The sequence below is a fragment of the Mus caroli genome, unplaced genomic scaffold (genome assembly GCF_978045245.1).
Source record: "Mus caroli unplaced genomic scaffold, Mus_caroli_1 scaffold_20, whole genome shotgun sequence".
Taxonomy (NCBI): Eukaryota; Metazoa; Chordata; class Mammalia; order Rodentia; family Muridae; genus Mus; species Mus caroli.
This window is the reverse complement of record NW_028227275.1, coordinates 35,847,957-35,869,928: the sequence shown is the minus strand read 5'-3', so window position 1 is coordinate 35,869,928 and position 21,972 is coordinate 35,847,957. Positions and strand designations below refer to the sequence as shown.

Sequence of the window (21,972 nt, the reverse complement as noted above, 5' to 3'; positions counted from 1 at the left end):
TGAGACAGGTTCTTGCTGTTAGTTCAGCCTGGCTACATACACACCAGCTCTGTGTTTACATAAATCATGTCCCGTCATCCCCCTACAGCCCTGAGGATTAGGTTTGGTTGTCTGTGTTTTACAAGATAAGAAAGTTGAGGCTCAGAAAGGTTGGACCACTTTCCAAGATGACGCTAATGGCGGAGCGGCTACCCCAACATGGGATCTGATTCCACCCACGGTCTTCTTCATTACTATGGCTCATTAGTGCATTTCTGTAAAATGTTTAAACTTTCTACTTAAAGCATGTTTTTAAATTCCAACTTCCAAGCCTGGAGAGATCGTTCAGCAGTTAAGAGCACTTACTGCTCTTCCAAAGGACCCAAGTTTGGTTCCCTGTACCCACATCAGTCTGTAACTCTGGCTGCATGACATCAACTCCCTCTCTGGCCTCCAGAAATGCATGCACACTTGTGGCAAATACAAATAGTGTATGAATGCGAATGTGTGGGCCTGTGCATGTGTGCATGTGTGTGTGTCTAAAAAAATGCAGCAGCTTCCGGCTGGCCATACCTAGTGGCCCCGTTCTTTAAGCTGCAGGCATCCCTTCTAGCCACATGCAGGATTGCTATGGTATTCGAGAAAGAGGAGGGCCACAGGCTTTGTTGCTCTCTGTTCCATAGCAAGGGTCCATCCCAGGCTGAGATGGTATGCTGTGCAATTCTGATGCTGACAACTCACATCGTAGCATATGATTTTACAAGTTTAAGACTGCCTTTGTTTCAAACATGAGCCTCTGCTCAGGCCCCTACACCTCTCACACCACCCATGCTTCTAGCCAGCTACAAATGTAGGAGTTCTTACCACACCCGTGGGTTAGATAATTCTGCAGGATAAGTGCACGGACTGAAAACAGTACCACAGTTCCAACTGCAGTTGTACAGTAATGGATCCCAGAGTGCAAGGTCAGGAGGAAGGTCGATCTCTGTGCCCTCTCCATGTGGGTCCCTGAGTTCTGTCTTCCAGGATTGCAGAAAGATGATCCTGATAGGGAGGGATTGGCCACATACAAGTTTTTCTACATTTGTCGGGACACTCACTTGAGAGACATCCCCCAGCTGAGGCCGGAGAGCAGTCACGATTAGCATTGGACAGAAATGTTTGGAGTCCTTGAAAGATAAGGCTGGCTGTGTGCCCAGTGGTCGGAACAGCCCAAGAAACCTTCCCAGCATCAGGGCCTTTCCCCTCCTTTAGAATTCCCAGGCTAGGCTGTGAGTTTGGAATGAGAATCAACCCAGAATCACACCCAGATTTCATTATCCTAAAGCGTGATTTACACTGTGAGGTCAGTGAGCCGCCCTTCCTCCTCCTGGGTGGGTGTCCCACCCTGAACCATTGCTCATTTCCATTCTTTTCCTTGTGTTTTTAAAGAACTCTTCATTGTTAACAAGCACCCCTCCCTCCCCCCACTCTCGTGTGTATGTGTGTGTAATGTGCTGATTTGTCGTTTCATGTGTCTTGATATGTACACATAACCAGTTCTTGACAGTCAAGGTATAAAACCACCCCGTTCCTCTGAAAGGTTTCTCTAGTCTCTTTTACCACCACTCCCTCATCTCATTCAGCCCTTAGTGGTCACCAAGCTGAGCTGTAGTCCCCGATCTGTGTAGACTTGCCTTTCTGGAGGTGTGTATGTGGCACATGTACCCTTTGAAGCTGCCTTCTTCTACTCAGCCCACCCATCCATGACTCACCGAGTTGAAATCGCTCCTTCCTTTCCATGCTAAGTAGTATTCATTGTGTTGATGTGCCACATTTTGCTTAGTGTCTCCACTGGAGGGACACTTGGACATTTTCTTGTCATTTATTATGAACAAGGTTACTCTTTCTCAGTGGTTTTCAACCATCCTAATGCTGTGACCCTTGAATACAGTTCATGTTGTGATGACCCCAACCATAGAACTACTTCACAGCTGTAATCTTGCTTCTCTTATGAATCGTGATGTGAAAGGGTCGCTCCACACCCCCAGGGTTGCCCCACACCCCTCAGGTTGAGAATGGTGGCTCTCAAGCATGGCCTCGTGTGGCTGATTATTACCCTCCGTTCCTCTTGGTGTTATGTGTCTCTCCTGAGGAGTCTGCTTCTGTTCACCTCATATCGTGAGGGTAGCAACATAGAGAAAGGGTTCTCTTCAAGTCCAACTCGGTGAATCGATGAGTTTATTGGTGTTATTGACAGAGCATGGGTACTCAAAATCCCCTGCACCACCATGAAACCCTCTATGTGATTTATGGGCAGCTACTCCACCAAAGAAACTCCTCCCCTTAGCAAGTGGAGAAGAGTGGGGACCGGCAGAGGAAGGATGGGTGTCGCTGCAGCAGCCTACCTGCTTCCTTCATGCGGGTGATCACATCTGCTCTCCTTCAAGGCAGCATTAAGTACACCAAGCTAAGGAAAGCTCCACACAAGTGCTGTGTACACGTGTGGCAGTGGGGCTTGTGTGGGGGCGGCATTTGGCTGCATGAGGAGCCTTGGCGTACAGAGCAGCCATGCGCCCTGCATTCCTGGTGCTCATTTGAACATTCCAGCCGCTCCGTCCTAGCAAACACTTGCTATTATACATGTCCTCAGTCTAAGCGGTTGCACGACCTAGAGGGAGGGCCCTCATTAGGGCAACGGAGTAAAGGAAGGTCTGCGTCCTTGGGACAGCAGTTGGATGGCCTCGCTGTGCTAGAGGGGCCGCAGCTGGACCTGGCTCTTCTCTTAAGCCTGTTCCCTTCCACAGCCTGGGGGGGGGGGCTTTCTTTGCCTGGGGTGGAGAGGAGACAGCGCAGATTCTGAACTCCCTCCCGCCTCGCTTGCGGTGTTAGGCATTGGTGGTTTTCCAGACTGGAAGGGAGTGTCGGGTTCTGTCCCAGCGTGCCTTTCCAGCGCGCCATGCATCTCTTTGGCTGACTGGCTCACCTCTTCCCGTCTCCTCACCTCTTCCTTCCCCCAGGCCTACATCCAAATCACTTTTGTGGAGCCTTACTTTGATGAATATGAGATGAAAGACCGGGTGACCTACTTCGAGAAGAATTTCAACCTCCGGAGGTTCATGTACACCACCCCCTTCACCCTGGAGGGGAGACCCCGGGGCGAGCTTCATGAGCAACACCGCAGAAACACCGTGCTCACCACCATGCACGCCTTCCCCTACATCAAGACCAGGATCCGAGTCAGCCAGAAAGAGGAGGTAATGCGCGCCGCCCGTGGAAAGTGGCCACCTCTGGGAAGAGGGGGCCTGGATGATCCCCCAGACCCACATGCCAGCTCTACCTCACGAGACTGAAGGGAAACCTGAAAAAAAGAAAGGAGGGGAAAAGAAGGGCTGGACATAGTGGCGTGTGCCTTTAGTCCCAGCACTGAGGATTCAGGGGCAGGTGGATGGCTATGAGTTTAAGGCCAGCCTTATCTACATAACAAGTTCCAAGCCAACCAGGGCAGCACAGTAAGATACAACAAACACGTGGCAGCCCTGGGAGTCCATGCTCATGATCCCAGTACTCCAGAAGCTGAGGCAGGAGCATCTTGAGTTTGAGAGTATCCTGGGTGGCATAGCAAGTCTAAGGCAACCCAAACTATTTAGGGAGATCTTGTCTGAATAAACCAGGGCTGGAGATGTAGCTCAGTGGTAGGGCTGTTGTCTGGCCTGTACAAAGATATCCTTAAAATATTGTCTCAAGGCTATTCTCTCACTCTCATGGGGCCAAGGGATCTCACGCAGTGAGTTACACCTTTCAAAACAGTGTTAAGTATTTAGCTCTTTAAAGTTATTTATATAGCATAGTTTACATATTTAATCACGGTGTTTCCATTTTAATTATAAACTTATATAAGAGGTCTATATAGTGTTCCCTTCATATTATTAGGTTTTATATCCATAGAATTAACCAACCTTGAATTGGCATATTGAAGGGAAATTTTACATATATACAGAATTTGTATGAATTTTTCCCCTTAAAAAATAAAAACTTCACACACGTGTAAGCTCTCCTGAGCAGATAAAGAGGAACCTGTTACCCTGCATGGTGGCACACACCCTAATCCCAGCATTTGAGAGGCAGAGGCAGGTAGTTCTCTGCGTTCAAGCCACCCTAGTCTACAGAGTTCCAGGACATCCAAGGGCTACATAGAGAAACCCTGTCTCAAGCAAACAAACAAACAAGAATATAGTAAAGCCGTTGTCTGCACAGTCTTTGCAGCCCATTGGGTGTGAAGGATTTGCTGTTACACTCTAGAGTGTTTCCCAAATGCTTGGTCGAAACAACTGGGGGCAGAGTCGTTGTAGCTCAGTTTTCAAGGTCTCATCCATTGTGGTGAAGAAGGCATAGCAGAGCTGTTCAGTGCACACCATAGTAACCAGGAAGCAGACAACAAGGCTTACAGCAGGGGACCAAGGAGGGGACCAAGGAGGGGACCAAGGAAAAGTACAGCCCCGAGGGCTTATGCTCCCACGGCCCTGTACCACTGAACTAGGCCCATCTTCTATACTTCATGAGAGATCCATCCACTGGTTATGTTAAAGGTTTCTGTTGGAAACCACACCCCAGTACATGAATCTGTGGGTATACTTCATAGTCAAACATCTGCACATCCTCAGATTTCAGTACAGTTGGAGAGAAAAGTTCCCAGAACCATCTTTCCAGGGAGTATGAATGCCTGTATTTAAAATTTATATATATATTTTTGCAGTGTTTTTCTCAAGTATTAGGTACTGGATTCAGAGCCTCATACTTACTGCAATACTTCACCTATGGCCTGTAGGTGTTTTAGACACTGTTGTATTGCAAATTACTGGAGAGGGAATCAAACAGGCAGCCCCCTGACCTGGTGCTCTATGTGGGAAGAGCACGGTTGCAGCCAGCACATCAGCCTGCTCCTGGCCCCAGGTTCTTCCAGTGTCTGTGCAGGTGGCACATGGCTCTAACCTCTTAATAAAACTGTTGGCAAGAAAGGCCTTATGTACTTTGGAAGACTTTAACCCATTTTAATAGAGTCTATCAAGAAGATCTCTCAAACCTCAGAATTATGCATCGCACCAACCTTCCATTTTCTCCTTAAAATCCCTACGTGTTAACTCATATACCACCTCTTTATCCTGGACTGCAGCCTTCTCTGATTCTGGCTTGACTCATCCCAACCCGGCACTTTCTTTCTTTTATAGACCACACCCAGTTCTCGGTCCGCTCTCTGTGATGCAGAATGAGGCCTTAAAAATCCTTAGGAGCTGACGTGTGAGCGGATGGCTTCTGCACCTTGATGAGCTTAGCCCCAAACTTCTTTTTACAGTTGTCTTGTGCATACCTAATATGACAGGAATTTTTATAGCAACTCACTTTCATGACATTTCGCCCAAGCATCCAACTTGATCTTCATAGCAACAGCTCTCTTTCCATACCCTTACTTCATCAGTTTATCCGTTGTTCATTAAGCCAACAGCTAGAACAGGCCCAATCAAGTCAGTGAACATGTGAAGGACTTGCAACCATCCAGTCCATGGGGCAGGAGCTGCAAGGGCTGAGCTGGCTGGAGAGCAGCCATCTAGACAGATGCTGAGTGATGTAGCTTCCTCAGAGAGGAGGAGTCACAGAGGGTAGAGGAGCCTACCCTGGAGACTGTCCATAGAAAGGTGTTGGGAAGGCATCTAGTGTGCTGCTTACTGTTTCAAGACTTTTAAACACTAAGACATTCTGGGCACAATACAGAGATACATTGTTTATTAAAGTGTCCTTATAACTATATGCAGTGCCCCGAGAGAACTACTCCCGGTTTCCCATTGCTCCAGCTATGTAACAAAGTGGCCCAGACTGGATGGCATAAATAACAGAAATGTATTGTCTTGGCAGTTCTAGAGGCTGGGAAGCTCAAGGTCAGGGAATTGGCAGGTTGGTTCCTGGTGAGGGCTGAGGGAGAATCTGTCCCAGGCCTGCCTGGGGCCTTGTCAGAGGACATCTTCTCCTAGTGTCTGCTCATCTCATCCGTGCTATATACAAGCTGTGCCCTCATTTCCTCATCTCTTAAAGACACAATTAGTGAATTAGGTCTGCCCTAATAAACCCAGTTTAACGTGACTACCTATATATAAGGTTACCTTCTGAGCTCCTGGAGGCTAGGACTTTAAATGTGTGTGGGGGGTGGGGGGAGACAGGATTTGACCAATCACATTCAGGAAGGACCTAACCCCAAACCAGAACTTAGCACCCTCTTCTCAAGGTGTTACCATCACAGTGAGCTGGAAAGGGCACAAAAGATGTGGAAGCTTATGTGATGATGGGAAAGAAAATCATGGCCACCATACTTTCCCCCTTGTAATCTGAGTAACTTGTTCAATACTAGGAAAAACAAAACAAGACAAACAGCCTAGCCATGTAGAAAGAAGTTGTGCTTTGGATATAGAAATAATTATGATGGCTGAGCGTGGTGGCACACACCTTTAATCCCAGCACTCGGGAGGCAGAGGCAGGCGGATTTCTGAGTTCGAGGCCAGCCTGGCCTACAAAGTGAGTTCCAGGACAGCCAGAGCTATACAGAGAAACCCTGTCTCGAAAAACAAAAAATAAAAGAAAAGAAAAGAAAGAAAGAAAGAAAGAAAGAAAGAAAGAAAGAAAGAAAGAAAGAAAGAAAGAAAGAATTATGACCAAATTTGTACCTTAGTACTTAATACATTTTGTGTTAGTCTTATAAATTCCCCTTTTACAATAAAGTGAGAAGGACAGGCAATTGTTTAAAGGAGAAACTCATACACAGATGCGGAACATGTAGGTACTCAAGAAACATGAAGGCCATCTCTGAGTGACCTGTTCAGATTATTTCAAAGTACCCTGAAAGTCATTCCTTAGCTGCTGCATCAAATCCAGGTGGCCTCCCTGTCAGAGCTCCAGGTTTGCCAGGGACTGTAAGGGAGGCCATCGCCTCACTCTGCGGTTGTCTTCTGTTCAGTTCGTTTTGACTCCGATTGAGGTTGCCATTGAAGATATGAAGAAGAAGACCCTGCAGTTAGCCGTGGCCACTCACCAAGAGCCCCCTGATGCGAAGATGCTGCAGATGGTACTGCAGGGCTCTGTAGGAGCCACTGTAAATCAGGTAAGCTGGGCTCACTAATGGCAACTTGGCTAGGGCTTGTTTGTTCACGTGGTCTCTACTCTTAGGAGGTGATGAGGAATCAGTCTGCATGCAATCTTCCTTTTAAAAAAAATTCCAGAAAGGAGTAGACTGTATTTAAGGAGTACTATTGTCTCAGAGTCTCCAATTTGGAACCAGATCTGGCAATATGACCCAGGACTAGAGTCCTGTTGCAGAGAGCTGACTTGTGTCCAGGATAGGTAGCTATATGCAGAGCTTTGGACAAATTCTAAGAATGTGTATGTAGAGATAAGAAAAGGCAGGCCTAGACCATCTATCTCCTCGGTTAGGTACCAGGTATTCCCAACATAGCAAGTTCCTTGCCAACAGGATTGATCTGTGACTGGCTTCTCAGGCCACTTTGACAAGATTAGTGTTGGCATTCCTGTCATAACCATCACACACAAGTTCAGCAGAGAACTCAGACTGCCTCTGATGGAAAGACATATAAGCCCAGTCAGTGCTTTCTGTCTAGTGGGCCCCTTGATATTGGCTCTTCACACCACCACACCCAAAAACCTACTAACCATTGACCTTCCCAGCCAATGCCTTCTCCATCTGAGGATCCCCTGCAGAAATTCTAAGTCTGTTCAACTTAGGGGGATCAAAGGTAGCAAACAGGAGGCCTGTGAATTCTCCGCTTCAAATCATGGTTTACATAAAATGATTCATCCACTGGGGCTACCAGATAAGCAGATAGGCTCGGACAGATAGAGGTAGCCCTTGCTTTAGAGGAGCCGCTCACAGTAGTAGCCTTTGCTGCCGTCACATTCAATACCTTGTGGTATGAAGGGAAAGCTGTAGGGTTAGCATTGGATTGAGAAGATGCCCTTAGGCCAGTCTGTAGTCTCCTAAAGCTCTGGGTCCTCCTCGGGAATCCGTTTCCTGAGACATTCAAGACCTCCCTAGGCTTTTTGTTTTAATGAAACAAGCTACAAAATTAAATGTTCAGAAGTAAGGAGCCCTCCCCACATTCTCTCTCACACAAGTCATTTCATTTTCATTCCAACCCCATCTCTCATTCCCGCTCTCTCCATCAGGGACCACTGGAGGTGGCCCAAGTGTTCTTGGCTGAAATTCCAGCTGACCCAAAGCTCTACCGACATCACAACAAGCTGAGGTTGTGCTTCAAGGAGTTCATAATGCGGTAAGAAGGGAGGTGGTAGACGCTGGAGCGTGGCAGTGTGGGGGTACTGCTCAGTACTGGAGTGTTTGCCCAACACGCGAGAGGCCCGAGGTGCCATCCCCACCACTACAAAAACAAATAGAATCATATCCTAGGTACCACCCAGAGCTACTGGCTCATCGACTCTGGTTTAAGAACCCCACTAGATGCTTATGATGCACACAAACACACACACACACACACACACACACACACACACACACACACACTGAACCTTAAGGTCCAGGGCAGTAGACCAATGGTGCTTGTACTACCACTGAGAAACTAACACTTCTTGTGTAGGCTGCTTCATGGCTGCCATGGCACTGGGCCTCACAGTCGTGTCATAAGGCAGATATCATCATCTTTGCCTTACACACGAGCCATGGAAGGTTTGGGGATGGGAAATGACTTTACTGATGGCCATGCAGCCAGTTGGCAGCAGGGCTGAGTTGCAGCAGGTCTTCTGGCTCTTGGCCATCCCTGCTTCTGTCGGGACTGGTTGTCACTGACACACTTAAGTCAAAGCTGTTTGCATTTATAGTATGTAGGTTTACAAATCATACAGTGATTTCCTTTAGAAGCCTAAAACTAGGAAAGGTTCTAAAACTGGGCTTTGGCAAAGATGGCACATTCCTGGGCGAGGCCAGCCTCATCTGTCCTACTGACTTCTTCTGTGCGACTGGTCTTAAGGGCAGCTGCTTCAGCCTAGACGGAAAATGGCTCTGTAGTCAGAGCCTTGTGATTCCTGAGACACAGATAGTTACCTCAGGTCTCCAGTGGGGCCTGAAAGAAAAACGTGATGAGATGGGGTATGATGCCACTTCACTTATAAGAGAGGAAAATGTCAGAAGGGTATGTACCAATTGCCTTTACTTCCAGAACCTTGGTGCAGCGACCGAGGACAGGAATAGTCTTGCAGGGTGGGCAGGGAGAAAGGAAACTAAAAGTTAGTTTGCCCAATTTAGGGTCAGCCCACTAGAGGGCTGCTGTCGGGTAAAACTAGAGATAGAGTCTCATCACAAGCTTTCTGGAGAAATGCCCAACTTTGCTGTGTGAGAACACTTCTCCCTGCAGTGACGCACAGGTATTTGGAAATGGGTATATACGATAGGTGGCATCTAGTAATGTTGGTATACTTGGTTTCCTTTTTTGTAGCAGGCATCATTTTCTTTACTACATAGTACTTTATTGGCTTTTGTTCTCTCTCTCTCTCTCTTTCTCTCTCTCTCTCTCTCTCTCTCTCTCTCTCTCTCTCTCTCTCTCTCTCTCCTTTCTGAGACAGTGTCCCACTGTGTACCTCTGACCAGCCTGGAATTGGGTCTGGGCATTCCTGTGACCATGGTGACAGGATGAAATGTCACATTACTGAGTAGCAACAGAGTGTCGCATGTACTAAGAACTCTTAAGAACATTCCAGATACAGGAATCCACACGCCAGAAAGGCCAGGTCCATTGTGAGCTAGGATGGGCTTTGTGGAAAACTATCACCTTCTATTTGTCTCGAATATTCAGGTGGAAGAAGAAAGATGATGGTGAGAGGGAGCCATGACTGTCAGGAAGATGGCGTGGCTGTAAGACTCACTCAGGAATGCCAGCTTTGCTGTCCCTTGGAAGTCCATGCCAGCTGGAGAGCAGGCCAAGCTGGGAAAGATCAGAGCCACGTTAGCTCTGGGTAGAATATCACAGAATAGGAACTTTGCTGAGAGAAGGGGCACTTTTAGGGTTCACACCAACTCCCTCTGCTGGATCAATCCCAACAGTGGACCCTCACCAAGACTCCACGTAGATGAAGTGCCCTAGCCCATCCCTACTGGGTGTGCTCTAGGTCTCTGGAAACTACAGTCGGAGGACAAGGGCAGGTGGTTATCTCGCTTCCTAAGAGGATCCTTTAACAGAGTTACTGTTAGGCAGGGTTTCTATTCCTGCACAAACATCATGACCAAGAAGCAAGTTGGGGAGGAAAGTATTTATTCAGCTTACATTTCCACATTGCTGTTCATCATCAGAGGAAGTCAGGACTGGAACTCACATAGGGCAGGAACTTGGAGGCAGGAGCTGATACAGAGGCTGTGGAGGGGTGCTGCTTACTGGCTTGCTTCCCCTGGCTTGCTCAGCTTGCTTTCTTATAGAACCCAGGACTACCAGCCCAGGATGGGCACTGCCCACAATGGGCTCTCCCACCCTTGATCACTAATTGAGAAAATGCCTTACAGCTGGATCGCATGGAGGCATTTCCTCAAGGGAGGCTCCTTGATCTGTGATAGCTCCAGCTTGTGTCAACTTGACACACAAAACCAGCGGGTACAGATATTCAAAGTCAAAGTCCTTAAAAATGCTATTCTCAGCAAGTTGAGGCAGGAGACTTACTGTGAGTTTGGGGTCAGCTCTGATGGGCATAGTGTGCTCCAGACCAGCCTAGGAAACATAGCAAAACTCTCTAGCAGCAATGCTCTGGGAAAACCAGATGGCACTTATCAAACCAAACGCAGACTGGTGGTTCAGTAAGCATGGAGTAGGGCCCAAGACTCTGGCTTTTGTTAGTTTGTTTGGGTTGGGTTGGGATTGTTTGTTTGTTTGTTTGTTTGGGGGTTTTGTTTTGTTTTTAAGGCAGGGTTTCACTTTGTAGTCCCAGGTTGGCCTTCTCCCTTGAATCCCCCTGTCTCAGCATCCTGAGTGCTAGAATGACAAGTGTCGGCTACCATGCCTGGATCCAGATTCTGCAGTATTGATGCGATGCGTCCTTGTGCTGGGGCTGTAGGAGCGCCAGCCTTTGGGCAGAAGCTGCTGCTTCCGTGCCTCCTGTTTATACTTCTCCCCCACCTCCCCCACCCTTAACTCATCAAGTCACCCCTTTTGTCTTCCTCCCTTCAAAAAGACAAGTATGCTCAAACAGCCATTCTGAACCAGCCCTCGGTCCATGCCAGCTTGCCACAATCCAGCATACCCTCTGTACCACCAGTGTGGAGAGGTGACATCCTAACGCAGAAAGACCATAGATAAAACAATGCTTCCAGCCACTACCACATCCACGACGACGACACAACCACAGTTAACTTTCCCTCTCTTCATTCCAGACAGGCCAAAAATGGCAGTTCATCAAATTACTTTTTTTTTTTTTTTTTGGTTTTTGGTTTTTCGAGACAGGGTTTCTGTGTGTAGCCCTGGCTGTCCTGGAACTCACTCTTTAGACCAGGCTAGCCTTGAACTCAGAAATCCGCCTTCCTCTGCCTCCCGAGTGTTGGGATTAAAGGCATGCACCACCACGCCTGGCCAAACTACCTTTAAAAGGAGCGTAAGGACATTTAAGTTCCCTCAATGCAGTGGCTGAAGCCTCCCTCTCCCACCTGCTCGCTGCTTCCAAGTCCGATGACGAAGCTGCCACTGTTTGAGACCATAGACAACAGAGTGGCCCACTGCTGAGACGCCTTTTCACTGGGCTCTATCTCCTCAGCTTCCCAGCAGGCTGGTAGATAACCCAGGGCTCAAAGGAGACCCAGCCAGCCTTCCTACAAGGACAGCTCTGTTGGCACAGCCCTGGCCAAGTCTGTAGTGGCTTCTCCTGCACCAAGACAGCGGCTTCTGACTCAGCTGTAGCCTGGCATGCAGCAGTCAGCACTTCTAGACTCTTGGCACTCTTCCGATGGCTGCCAAGAGAGGACAAGGCCTTCTCTGCCTTTTCCTAAGAGGAAATGCCTGAAAGGTTCATAACCGCAGATGGACAAGTGTCTCCTCTCTCCTCTCCTGGACTCACTAGACTGTCAGGGGCACTGCAGTCGGTTCTGTATTTTCCCTCACTTAATCTGATTGCTTTCACTCCTACAGAGACTTGGGACTTGGGAAATAGCTCAGTGGATAAGAGCACGTGTTGTGCAGTTCTGAGGACTTGAGTTCAAATCCCTGCTGCCTACATATAAACCTTAATGTTGCTGTGTATGCACCGGTGACCCCCAGCAGAGGAGTGGGGCAATGGCTGGAGTTTGCTGGTCATCAGCCTAGTTCCAGGGTCAGTTAAGAGACCCTACCTCAAGAAAAATCCTGATGTCTTCCTCTGGCTTCTACACATGTACCTTCGTACACTTGTGCATACACAAAACACATAAAAATACAATTAACAAGTTATAAGTATTAAGTGATGGGGGGAGCTGGAAAGATGGTTCCGCAGTTAAATGTGTGTACTGTTCTTTTTCAAGGAACCTGAGTTTGGCTCCCAGCACCCATACTAGGTAGCTCACAACTGCCTGCCACTCTAAGGACACACTTTCTTAGGGGGCACAGCCACCCACACAGGGAGCAATTCCTGCCTACGATGAGCTTATGAGAGAAACGACAAACCAAACTTACAGATTTAAAAAAAAAAAAACGAGGAAAGTGCTGAGTTAGAAAGAGAGAGAAGCCATAAGTCAGATGTGACATGTGCCTTTAATCCTAGCACTAGGGAGGCAGGGCAGGCAAAGCCTGCTCCAGAGAGATCCAACACCTCTGGCCTCTTCAAGCACTTGCAGTCATGTGTATACATAAGCAAGCACACACATGTACTCACATACACACACAATTAAAAATAGATGATTTTAAAAGGTTAAGTAAAATAAAATAAAAATAATTTTTAGAAGGATTCAGTGTCTTAAATTTTACTTTTTGTATTTGAATTAGAGTCATCCACTTGCAGGACTGTGTGGCCACTGCCCCAGCAGTGTATCTGCTGGCTCAGAGGCAGACAGTAATGTGTGACGTTGGTGGTTTTTAAGAGGGTTTCGGTCAGTGTGCATGGTGTCTGTGGAAACAGATCTGGACGCTTTCAGGGGAGACAGTGTTAAATGACAGAGGCTTCTAGGAATCAGGTTAACAAGGGATGACCCCTGTGACCTTGGGTCTCCTGTAACACACTAAGGATAGCTAAGTTAAGGGCGCCAAGAAGAAATTTGAGCCAGGTGTAGCTGCTTATGCACACACACACACACACACACACACACACACTTTCTCATGGGCATGAGCACAGCTCTTTGGCCTTCCTCATCTCACCTGTAGTGACTAACAAGAAAACTATGACCTTGGTGCAGTGAGCATCTCTGCCCTTCCTTCTGCCTCACCCCACCCCGCTCCCTTGGACACACTCTCTGTCCCTGCGCTCTGTGCCTGGAGGAACAGTTATGGATGGAGGATTTCTGGAGTTGAGGCTGAATCAGAACAGCTGCAGTTATTTGGTCCCGAAAGTCAGAGAACCACGGGGATTGAGGATTTGTCTGTGTTAACACTAGAGTTCCGCCACAGTGGGGCGAGCTGTAATCTGTTCAGTGGGGCGGTCAGCCCTGTTTTCAGCTCTGGACAGCTATCATTACCATTCTTATTGTTTCCCCAGTGGTGTCTACCTTAACCTGTCTGTTGATTTCTCTTCGTCTCTCCTCTGTTGCTGTTTGATGAGTTGTTCTGATGCAGGAGTTCTCTGGCCACCCTTACTCGTTTTTTGTTTGTTTGTTTGTTTGTTTGTTTGTTTCTTACTTTGTTCTGTTATCTCTAATTCCTTTTCTCTTGGGGGGTTGGGGAGCAGGGTCTCCCTGTGTAGACCTGGCTGCCCTCCAGTTCGTGCAGATCTGCCTGCCTCTGCCTCCCCAGTGTTAGGATTAAAGGCACATGCCACACCCAGCTTACAGCTTCTCTCTCTCTCTCTCTCTCTCTCTCTCTCTCTCTCTCTCTCACCCAGCACTTTCCTCATTTTTTAAATCTGTTAAGTTTGGGCTTGTCATTTCTTTCACAAACTCACCTTAGGCAGGAATCGCCCTCCTGTGGGTGGCCATGCACCCTAACAAAGGGGGGGGGGTGCTTTCTATAGGTTCCTGATGCCTTAGGTCTTCTTAGTTTAATGCCTTGTGTGGTTCAAGCTTCAGATTGCAATCCTGCAAAATAACTTTTTCATTAAAGGCCTTGTGCTCATAGCAAGTTTGTCTTCCACCTTTCTGGGCAGCATTTTTCTAAGCCCATTTGCCCAAGTAAGTTAGTTTTCTTCAAGGCTCTAAGCTGAATAACCCGGGGTTTAGATAGAACCCCACAGTTCTGACTCTGATGCAGGGCCTAACAGTCTGTGTCTTGAAAGCTCTATGAAGGATCTAATAATCCATCGAAGTTGAAAACACTCTTAGTGGGGCTGTAGTGATGGCTCAGTGGGTAAGTACACTTGCTGCACAGACATAAGGACCTGAGTTCAGATCCCAGCACTCCTGTAACAAGCAGGACATGGTCCCACACCTTCCCATAATCCCAGCAAGGAAGATACGGGGATACTGAAAGATTGGTATCTCTAAGGTTTGCTGGACTGCCATGGCAAAAGTCATAAGCCCCAGGCTCAGCAAGAGACCTTGCTCAAAGAGATAAGGCAGATGTAATAGAGGGGCCTACCCCATGTCCTCCTTTAATCTGTGAGTGCTAGCACAGGCACATGCATATCATATATGTTCACACACACATTTATATATATATTAGAGTTTGTGGTTCTAAACTTTACATCGTGGTAAACAGAAACACCTGCTAGGAGTACAGGTTTATTTGGATCACAGTTTCTGGGGTTTCAGTCTATGACCAAATGGATCCATTACTTCAGCCTTCGAGAAGGCTGAGCAGTATGGTTGGAAGCTTGCTTTCCAGGAAGCTGTTCATCTCACAGTGGCCAGATGATGATGAGGCTGCAGACAAGATGTACTCCCAAGGTCATCTCAAGGACTCCTTCCCCGTTTTGTCCCAAGTGCCTATCAGACTAGGACCCTATCAAAGGACTAGTCTGTGAATGAGTTCCAGAGCCTCATGACGAAATCACATCCCCAGTCAATCCCCATCCAATTGACAGCCTGTGCTTCGTCAGCACTGTGCCTTAGGGAGACACTTAGACAAGAAGCAGACTTACTGTGACTGTTTTCCAGTCACTAAAGCACAAACACTGAGGACCTGCAACCTCCTCTCTCTCTCCCTCAGATGTGGAGAGGCCGTGGAGAAGAACAGGCGACTCATCACCGCAGAGCAGCGGGAGTACCAGCAGGAGCTGAAGAAGAACTACAACAAGCTGAGAGACAGCCTCAGGCCCATGATTGAGCGGAAAATCCCAGAGCTCTACAAGCCCATATTCAGAGTTGACAGTCAGAAGAGGTAAGGAGGGGCCAGTGTAGCCTCTTCCTGGGCATCAGAGATCATGGGGGCACCACAAATCCAGCTTGCTCAGCTGTTCATGCACAAAGCAGACAGCCCAGGGTGGACTGGGACTGGAGTCCAGCCTCCAGCCAGTCTGTGGTTTGCATTCAGTCCAAACCTTTCCCTGAACTCGCCAAGCCCCTTCTTGTTGGCCTTGTGCCAGCAAATTCCCAAGTCCATCCAATGTAGCTGGTGTGTGTGTAGATGTGTAGGGGACTGGAGGGGCGGGGGTGGACAACAGGAATGGGTCTTGGGTCTTCTTTTATTTACTAAGTTCCCCAGGACCAATAGCTTTCTGGTTCATAATTTTCTCCCCAACCGTCTCTTTAAAACAGCCGTCTCTTTAAAAGGCTAATTAATCCTTCTGTTCTCTCTCTCTCTCTCTCTCTCTCTCTCTCTCTCTCTCTCTCTCTCCTTAATTTCAGGGACTCTTTCCACAGATCTAGTTTCAGGAAATGTGAAACCCAGTTGTCACAGGGCAGCTGAAAAAAAGGCCACCTTTGCCGGTGATGACTGGGGCCCCACTACCTGGAAGGACTCGCTGGTACGTCGACGGCAGCCACCCAAGACTGACTCCACAGTCCCTGCCCAGCCAGTGCTCTGGAAACTTGGGGTCCTATGACCACAGAATGATACCCAAGTGTATTGCGGACTATCTTGACCATGTCGGGGGTTGGGGTGGGGTGGGTAAATCAGGGGATAATTGTATTTATTAAAGTATTTTTCACAGTGCTGTAAAAGGAAGGCCTAAGCTGTTTCTGCTGAGTGGCTTGGCTGGTCACAGGCCTCCCAGGAAGTGACTTCTTCTGACCTAAGTTTGAATTCCTAAGATAAACTCAAATTGTGGACAGAAGAGTGGAACACTGTCCAGCAACCTATTCCAAGTGAATTTCACTCATCCCTTTGGTGAGAAGAAAAGATAAACTCCAGAAGAGTGAACCATTTTCCAATACATTTCCTGTGAGAGGAAGTCTTACAGGAAGCTTCTCGTGCCGGCTGGGAATCTGGGAATAGATGGAGCGCTCCACACCTCTCCTGAGCTGCCGGACTGTGTGCCGTCTAGTTATTGCTGCATTGTTGCTTCTGTTAAGCTGAGTGAGTCCACCTCTACCCAGGGGACAGTTGTACGAGACAGACAGTCCAGGTTGCCCGGCCACACAGCACTGACAGCACATGCCCCAGAGCGGGAGCAGTTCTCCTAGGACATCTTGCCGGTTCCCTGTACACTTGCTCTCACTGCCTCCTTTTTCTCCGGAACAAGGTCATTTTTCTACAAGACATTGATTTCAGAACATTGTGTCCTCTGTGTGCTACAGAATATATGCTTTTGATTCTTTTTACAGTGAGCTTGGAAGAGAGAAAGAAACCTATGGTTTGAGAATTAAATTATATATTTTCATACAACTAATGACCTTACCTAATGCTAAAGACAGAATAAGAATGATAAGCAAGTGGGGCGGCGATGCGCCCCTTTGGTCCCTGCACTCAGAAGACAGAGACAGGTGGGTCTCTGAGTTTAAGGCCAGCCTGGTCTACAGAGCGAGTTCCAGGACAGCCAGATTACACAATGAGACCATGTCTCATAAATAAATAAATAAATAAATAAATAAATAAATAAATAAATAAATTGCAAAATGCTTCCCTGTGCCACTGCTGTTTGTGACTTTGACAAATCAAAGTGCTGTAAAGCTTCAGAGACCCTGGCAGGACTGGCCTTAGTCAAGCAGTGCCCTCCAGAGTGGCCCTAGTGCAATGTCTAATCCTTCTGGTCAGAACAGAGTTCTCAGTTGTCAGTACTGAAATGTTCACACATACCATTGGACATGAATGACCTTATTCTGAAGGAAGATGTTGGAAAAAGTAGATGGCTTGCTGGCTGCACTTATTTAAACTAGCATTAAACAAAGACCTTGATTGGCCCTTGATCTGAGTGTGTATTCTAGGGAAATGGAGTTAGGAGTGGGGCACTTTACACATACGTTGGCATGACACAAATAAGGAATCTTCTGAAACAAGAATCCTGGCCATACATGAAAGCCCTTTTGTTTTTGGGCAAGCCCTAGAATAGCCGCTCTCAATCTTTCTAATGCTGTGACCCTTTAACACAGTTCCTCATGTTGTGGCGACCCCCGACCATTTTGTCGATACTTCATAGCTGTAATTTTGCTACTGTAATGAATTTTAAATATCTGATATGCAAGATATCTGATACATGATCCCTTTGAAAGGGTCTGTCGACCCACAAAGGATTCTCCACCCACAGGTTGAGAACCACTGCCCCAACGGAAAATGCAGACAGAATCCCCTGATTTGTTTCATTCTCCCTCCTTCAGGGGACACATGTCACCGCACCTAAGGATATAAATGAATGTGAACACTTGTACGTACCTGACTGGGATTAGTAACCAGCTCCCAAGCTGGGCACTCTGGGAGCAGTCGTGGGGTTTTGCATGTGGTGTGTTCAAGAGCTTGGCCACTGTAGCTCTCACCTGAGTGTCCTCTTGGCTCTTTCATAGCTCTGGAAAGCTGAGGCTGCTTACGGCCGGTGGCCTTGGTTTTTCTCCCTCTCATTTTTTTCCCTAGGGGACTTGACCATTTTTATGGAGTTGATTTCCTTCAGGAGCATGTACACTGAAAGGCAAAACCAGGAATGTCTTTTATGATGAAGTCACATGCCCCCAGTCAAGTTCAGCTGACATCAAGGAGAAAGCAGCTCACCTCTACCTCCTCAGTGGGGCGTGGCAAAGGGTTTTAACCTTGGCTTTCAAGTGTGTGTGTAAGAGGAGCACAGGCTCACGTGAGTATGGTGAGCATCAGGTTCCCCTGCAGCTGGATTTCCAGAAGGTTGGGAGTTACCGTGTGAGCACGGCAAAACCACGGTCCTCTGCAGGAACAGCACATGCACTTGACTTCTGAGCCATCCCACGCATCCCACGTCAAATAATTTAATTTTTTTTAACATTAAAAAAACCTTCTAAACATATTTTAAAATCACAACGGTACACATATTTGTCATCTGCCTGGGAAAAAGGTAAAGCTATTTGCTGCTCAAGATGGCTAGGCCCTCCCAGAATACAAAGGTGACCAACACTAAGGAATATCTATAACTAGTATTAGGAGTCAGGGGACGGGTACTGCAGAATGCCACATGGACTCCTGGGCTACGGATATATCTGCCTTGGTAATCTTTATTAAGGAACAGAAGATTTCAAATAGATATTTTTTAAAAATTTGTTTTAGGGCTGGGCAGAGTCTAGCGTTCCTTTCATCCTGGCACTTAGGAGGCAGATGCAGGTGGATCTCTGTGAGTTCTAAGCCAGCCAGAGCCATGTAGTCAGACCCTGTCTCAAACAACACAAGTGGGTATTAGAATTTATTGGCTCATTCCATACACTGGTTCAGTAGTAGAACTGATTCAGACTCGGTTTCATTCGGGATCCACAGCACACCCTGGGGCCGTTGTTCATATTTTCCTGGGGTTTTGCCAACAGTGGTCCCTTAAAGTTTCAGCATGATGAAGCTTGTAGCCTCACAACCTCAAGTCACCAAACCCTGCAAAGAGGAAAACCCCTAGGTCCCAGACTTCTCAGTGCGATTATCCTTGAGTTCACACTAACTGAGATGGCTTCTCTTTGAGCTAGAAGTGGGGTCAATACCATCACAGAACACAGATATCCCCAAGGAAACCAGTAGTCATCAGGGAGCCAGGGGAAACAAAAGAGAAAGCTGTCAGAGGACTCACTATCAGGGCATTCTTTTGTAAAGCAAATGCAATCAGAAGACCTCGCGTGGAGGCCAGCATTCCCATGGGCTTCATATATAGCTCTATAACCACTGGCCTGGCAAGATGGACCCTAGGAGGAGTCATGCAGTACTGACAAATGAAGATTGGGGGGTTCCTGTCCTGAAGAAGAGTGGGGAGACTGGAAAAGATGGGGAGGGGTTGCCATATCAGAAACTCATCTATTGCAGTGAGTTGCCATTTTTAAAAAATTATGCAAATCATCAGAAATCAGAACCAGAGAACTAGAGGTGAGCCCTGAGTGGGAGAAAAGCAGTCAGCAGGGAAACAGGATAAAAGAAAGATTTGAGAACACAGCAACATCAAATCCACAGTGCTTGTGCAGCACTGGATCCCTAAGCGTCTGAATTATACTGATTGTCAACAAATGTTTGAGGAGACTGAATAATGGATAAGATGACTCAAGGGGCTGATTGCTGCCAGACTTCATTTTGTGTAGCTCTGGGATAAAGAGAAGGGCCTATGAGAGGAGAAGCAATAGCATCTATTGGCCCCAGAAGAGCTTCCCATCTACCAGCCTACCCCATGCTTCCCCATGCTTGCAAGAGAATTAAGATTCCCTTTCCTGCCAGGCAGTGGTGGCACACACCTTTAATCCCAGCACTTGGGAGGCAGAGGCAGGTGGATTTCTGAGTTCGAGGCCAGCCTGGTCTACAGAGTGAGTTCCAGGATAGCCAGGGCTACACAGAGAAACCCTGTCTTGAAAAACCAAACAAACAACAACAACAACAAGATTTCCTTTCCTGCCAGGCAATGGTGACGTACACCTTTAATCCCAGTACTGGGGAGGGAGAGGCAGATGGATCTCTTAAATTTGAGGCCAGTTTGGTCTACAGAGTGAGTTTCAAGACAGCCAGAGCTACCCAGCGAGCCTTGAAGAAAAAAAAATTCCTTTCTTACTGTTTTCTCTGAACTACCCCATATCCTATCTTTAATCATTTTAAACCAAGCCTTCCAGAGCCTGATTAAAAAGCAAAATATTGGATAGTTATAAAGTCCTTAGTTCTGAAGGACTTCAGAAGCGTGCAGTCTGCCCTTGGTTGAAAACCCCAAGCAAGTAGCTGCCATGTCCTGTCCCAGGTCCTCAGTGCGTCGTTGTAGGTTTTGGCAGCATCACTCTCTGGCACGTTGCTGACCCCACCCCAGTTCCTACTTGGAGGAATACTTTTTATTTTTTTAAAAACGTATTTTATGTGAGTGAGTGTTCTGCCTGTGTGTATGTATGTACGTGCACCCCTGTGTGCGCCTGGTACCTGCAGAGGTCAAGAGAGGCCATTAGGTCTCCAGTCATGCATAGCTGTGGGCCACCACGTGGTTTCTGGGAACTGAACTCCCGTCTTGTGCAAGAGAAAAGAGCACTCTTAACCTAACAGGAGCAATCTCTCCAGGCCTGGAGGGGGACATGTGTGACATGTCCTAAGAGCTAAATGGTTGTCATCTTTTTACTACGTTCCCCTTGGGAGCACACTGGCAGCAAAAGTAGGGGGCGGTGACTTTCAAATGTTACAACCTTGAAAGCTGCAGAGGGAAACCCAGCTACCACCTCACCTCTGCCCCCTTGCTAGCTCTTTTCTGCAGGGATGACATCGCAGATAACAAACTGTCCCTCTACCCAACAAACTTCGGGTTAATCGGGTTATTCGTGAGACCTTACAATGTCTGCGTAGACACCGATGGAAGTCTTTAGACAGGAGCAGGCCTTGTTCCCTGCTCTTCCGCTCAGAAGTCCTGCAAAGCTGACTAACTTGTTTAGGGATCTGAGCTTTGGAAATTTTTCACCATGAAAGACGAACCCTCCTTCCAACCTGAGGAACTCCAATGAGATCATGAATGCATGAGAACAGGTTTTGGAAACTCAAAAGCGCTACCCAAAATGTAAGGTAACTCTGTCACCTAGAGAAAGTTTAGACACCACCCCCACACACAATGCATCCGGTACCGCTGCTGCTAACCTTGATCAAGGCCTAAGGTGCAGGCAGGACAGAGGCCTGACTTACCAGAAAACAAATGCTTAGTCTGCCCCACTTGCCTTGCCAGCTTTCACAACCTGGCGAAGGCTAACAAGGTCCTCTGGGCAGAAGGAAGGATAAGCAACAGGAACACAGAGGATGTATTGCATATAGAGCTGGAACCCGACCCAACCCCCTTGCAAGCCTCGGCGTGCACTGCCTGCTACCCCAGAGGTTAATACAGTACTGCACCAGCCCACTGGTATCCACCCCGGCGGGAAGCGCCCCCCTGGGCAATCAAAGCCCACAGACTTCCACTGGAAACAAAGCCACTGGCCGGCAAGGTTCCCAGTTAATAATAGGAACGCAAGAGAGGGCTTGGCAGCCATGACGGATTTGCAATAATTAAAGTAACACTGCTGGTCAGAAGTCTGGGCTTTGTCTGCAGCCTTCCCTCGGGGCACTTCTGGACTCCGACTTTGCAGTTGGGGCCGTGCAAGCCTCTGGATTGAGCATGTGAAGCAAAGGGTTTCTAAAGAGGATTGCGTGGAATTCAGCAATTGATAGGAAACTCAATGGCTCTAATCCACCAGGAATTGAACCAAGGGCTTCATGGCAATAGCAGGTTTGAAAGTTTAGCAACTCCAGTGTTTGCAGGGGTCCTAGTGGCCATGCGCAGAGTGGCTTTGGGGAGGTTTGGGAGACAAAAAAGCGTTGCAGCCTGTGTCTTAAAGAG

At 47.6% G+C, this 21,972-nt stretch overlaps 1 protein-coding gene across 2 annotated transcripts in view; it reads left to right on the top strand.

Moving 5' to 3' along the window:
* Nucleotides 1-17,397, top strand: part of Dock8 (dedicator of cytokinesis 8) — a 204,080-nt gene extending 186,683 nt beyond the window's left edge. For both annotated transcript variants that reach the window (XM_021151299.3, XM_029472365.2), the window contains 5 exons: nucleotides 2,979-3,215; nucleotides 6,962-7,105; nucleotides 8,185-8,291; nucleotides 15,273-15,443; nucleotides 15,911-17,397. In XM_021151299.3, coding sequence (XP_021006958.1) covers nucleotides 2,979-3,215; nucleotides 6,962-7,105; nucleotides 8,185-8,291; nucleotides 15,273-15,443; nucleotides 15,911-15,971 — 720 coding nt within the window. In that variant the 3' untranslated portion in view covers nucleotides 15,972-17,397. The remainder of the gene's footprint in view (nucleotides 1-2,978; nucleotides 3,216-6,961; nucleotides 7,106-8,184; nucleotides 8,292-15,272; nucleotides 15,444-15,910) is intronic.
* Nucleotides 17,398-21,972: the final 4,575 nt, after the last annotated feature.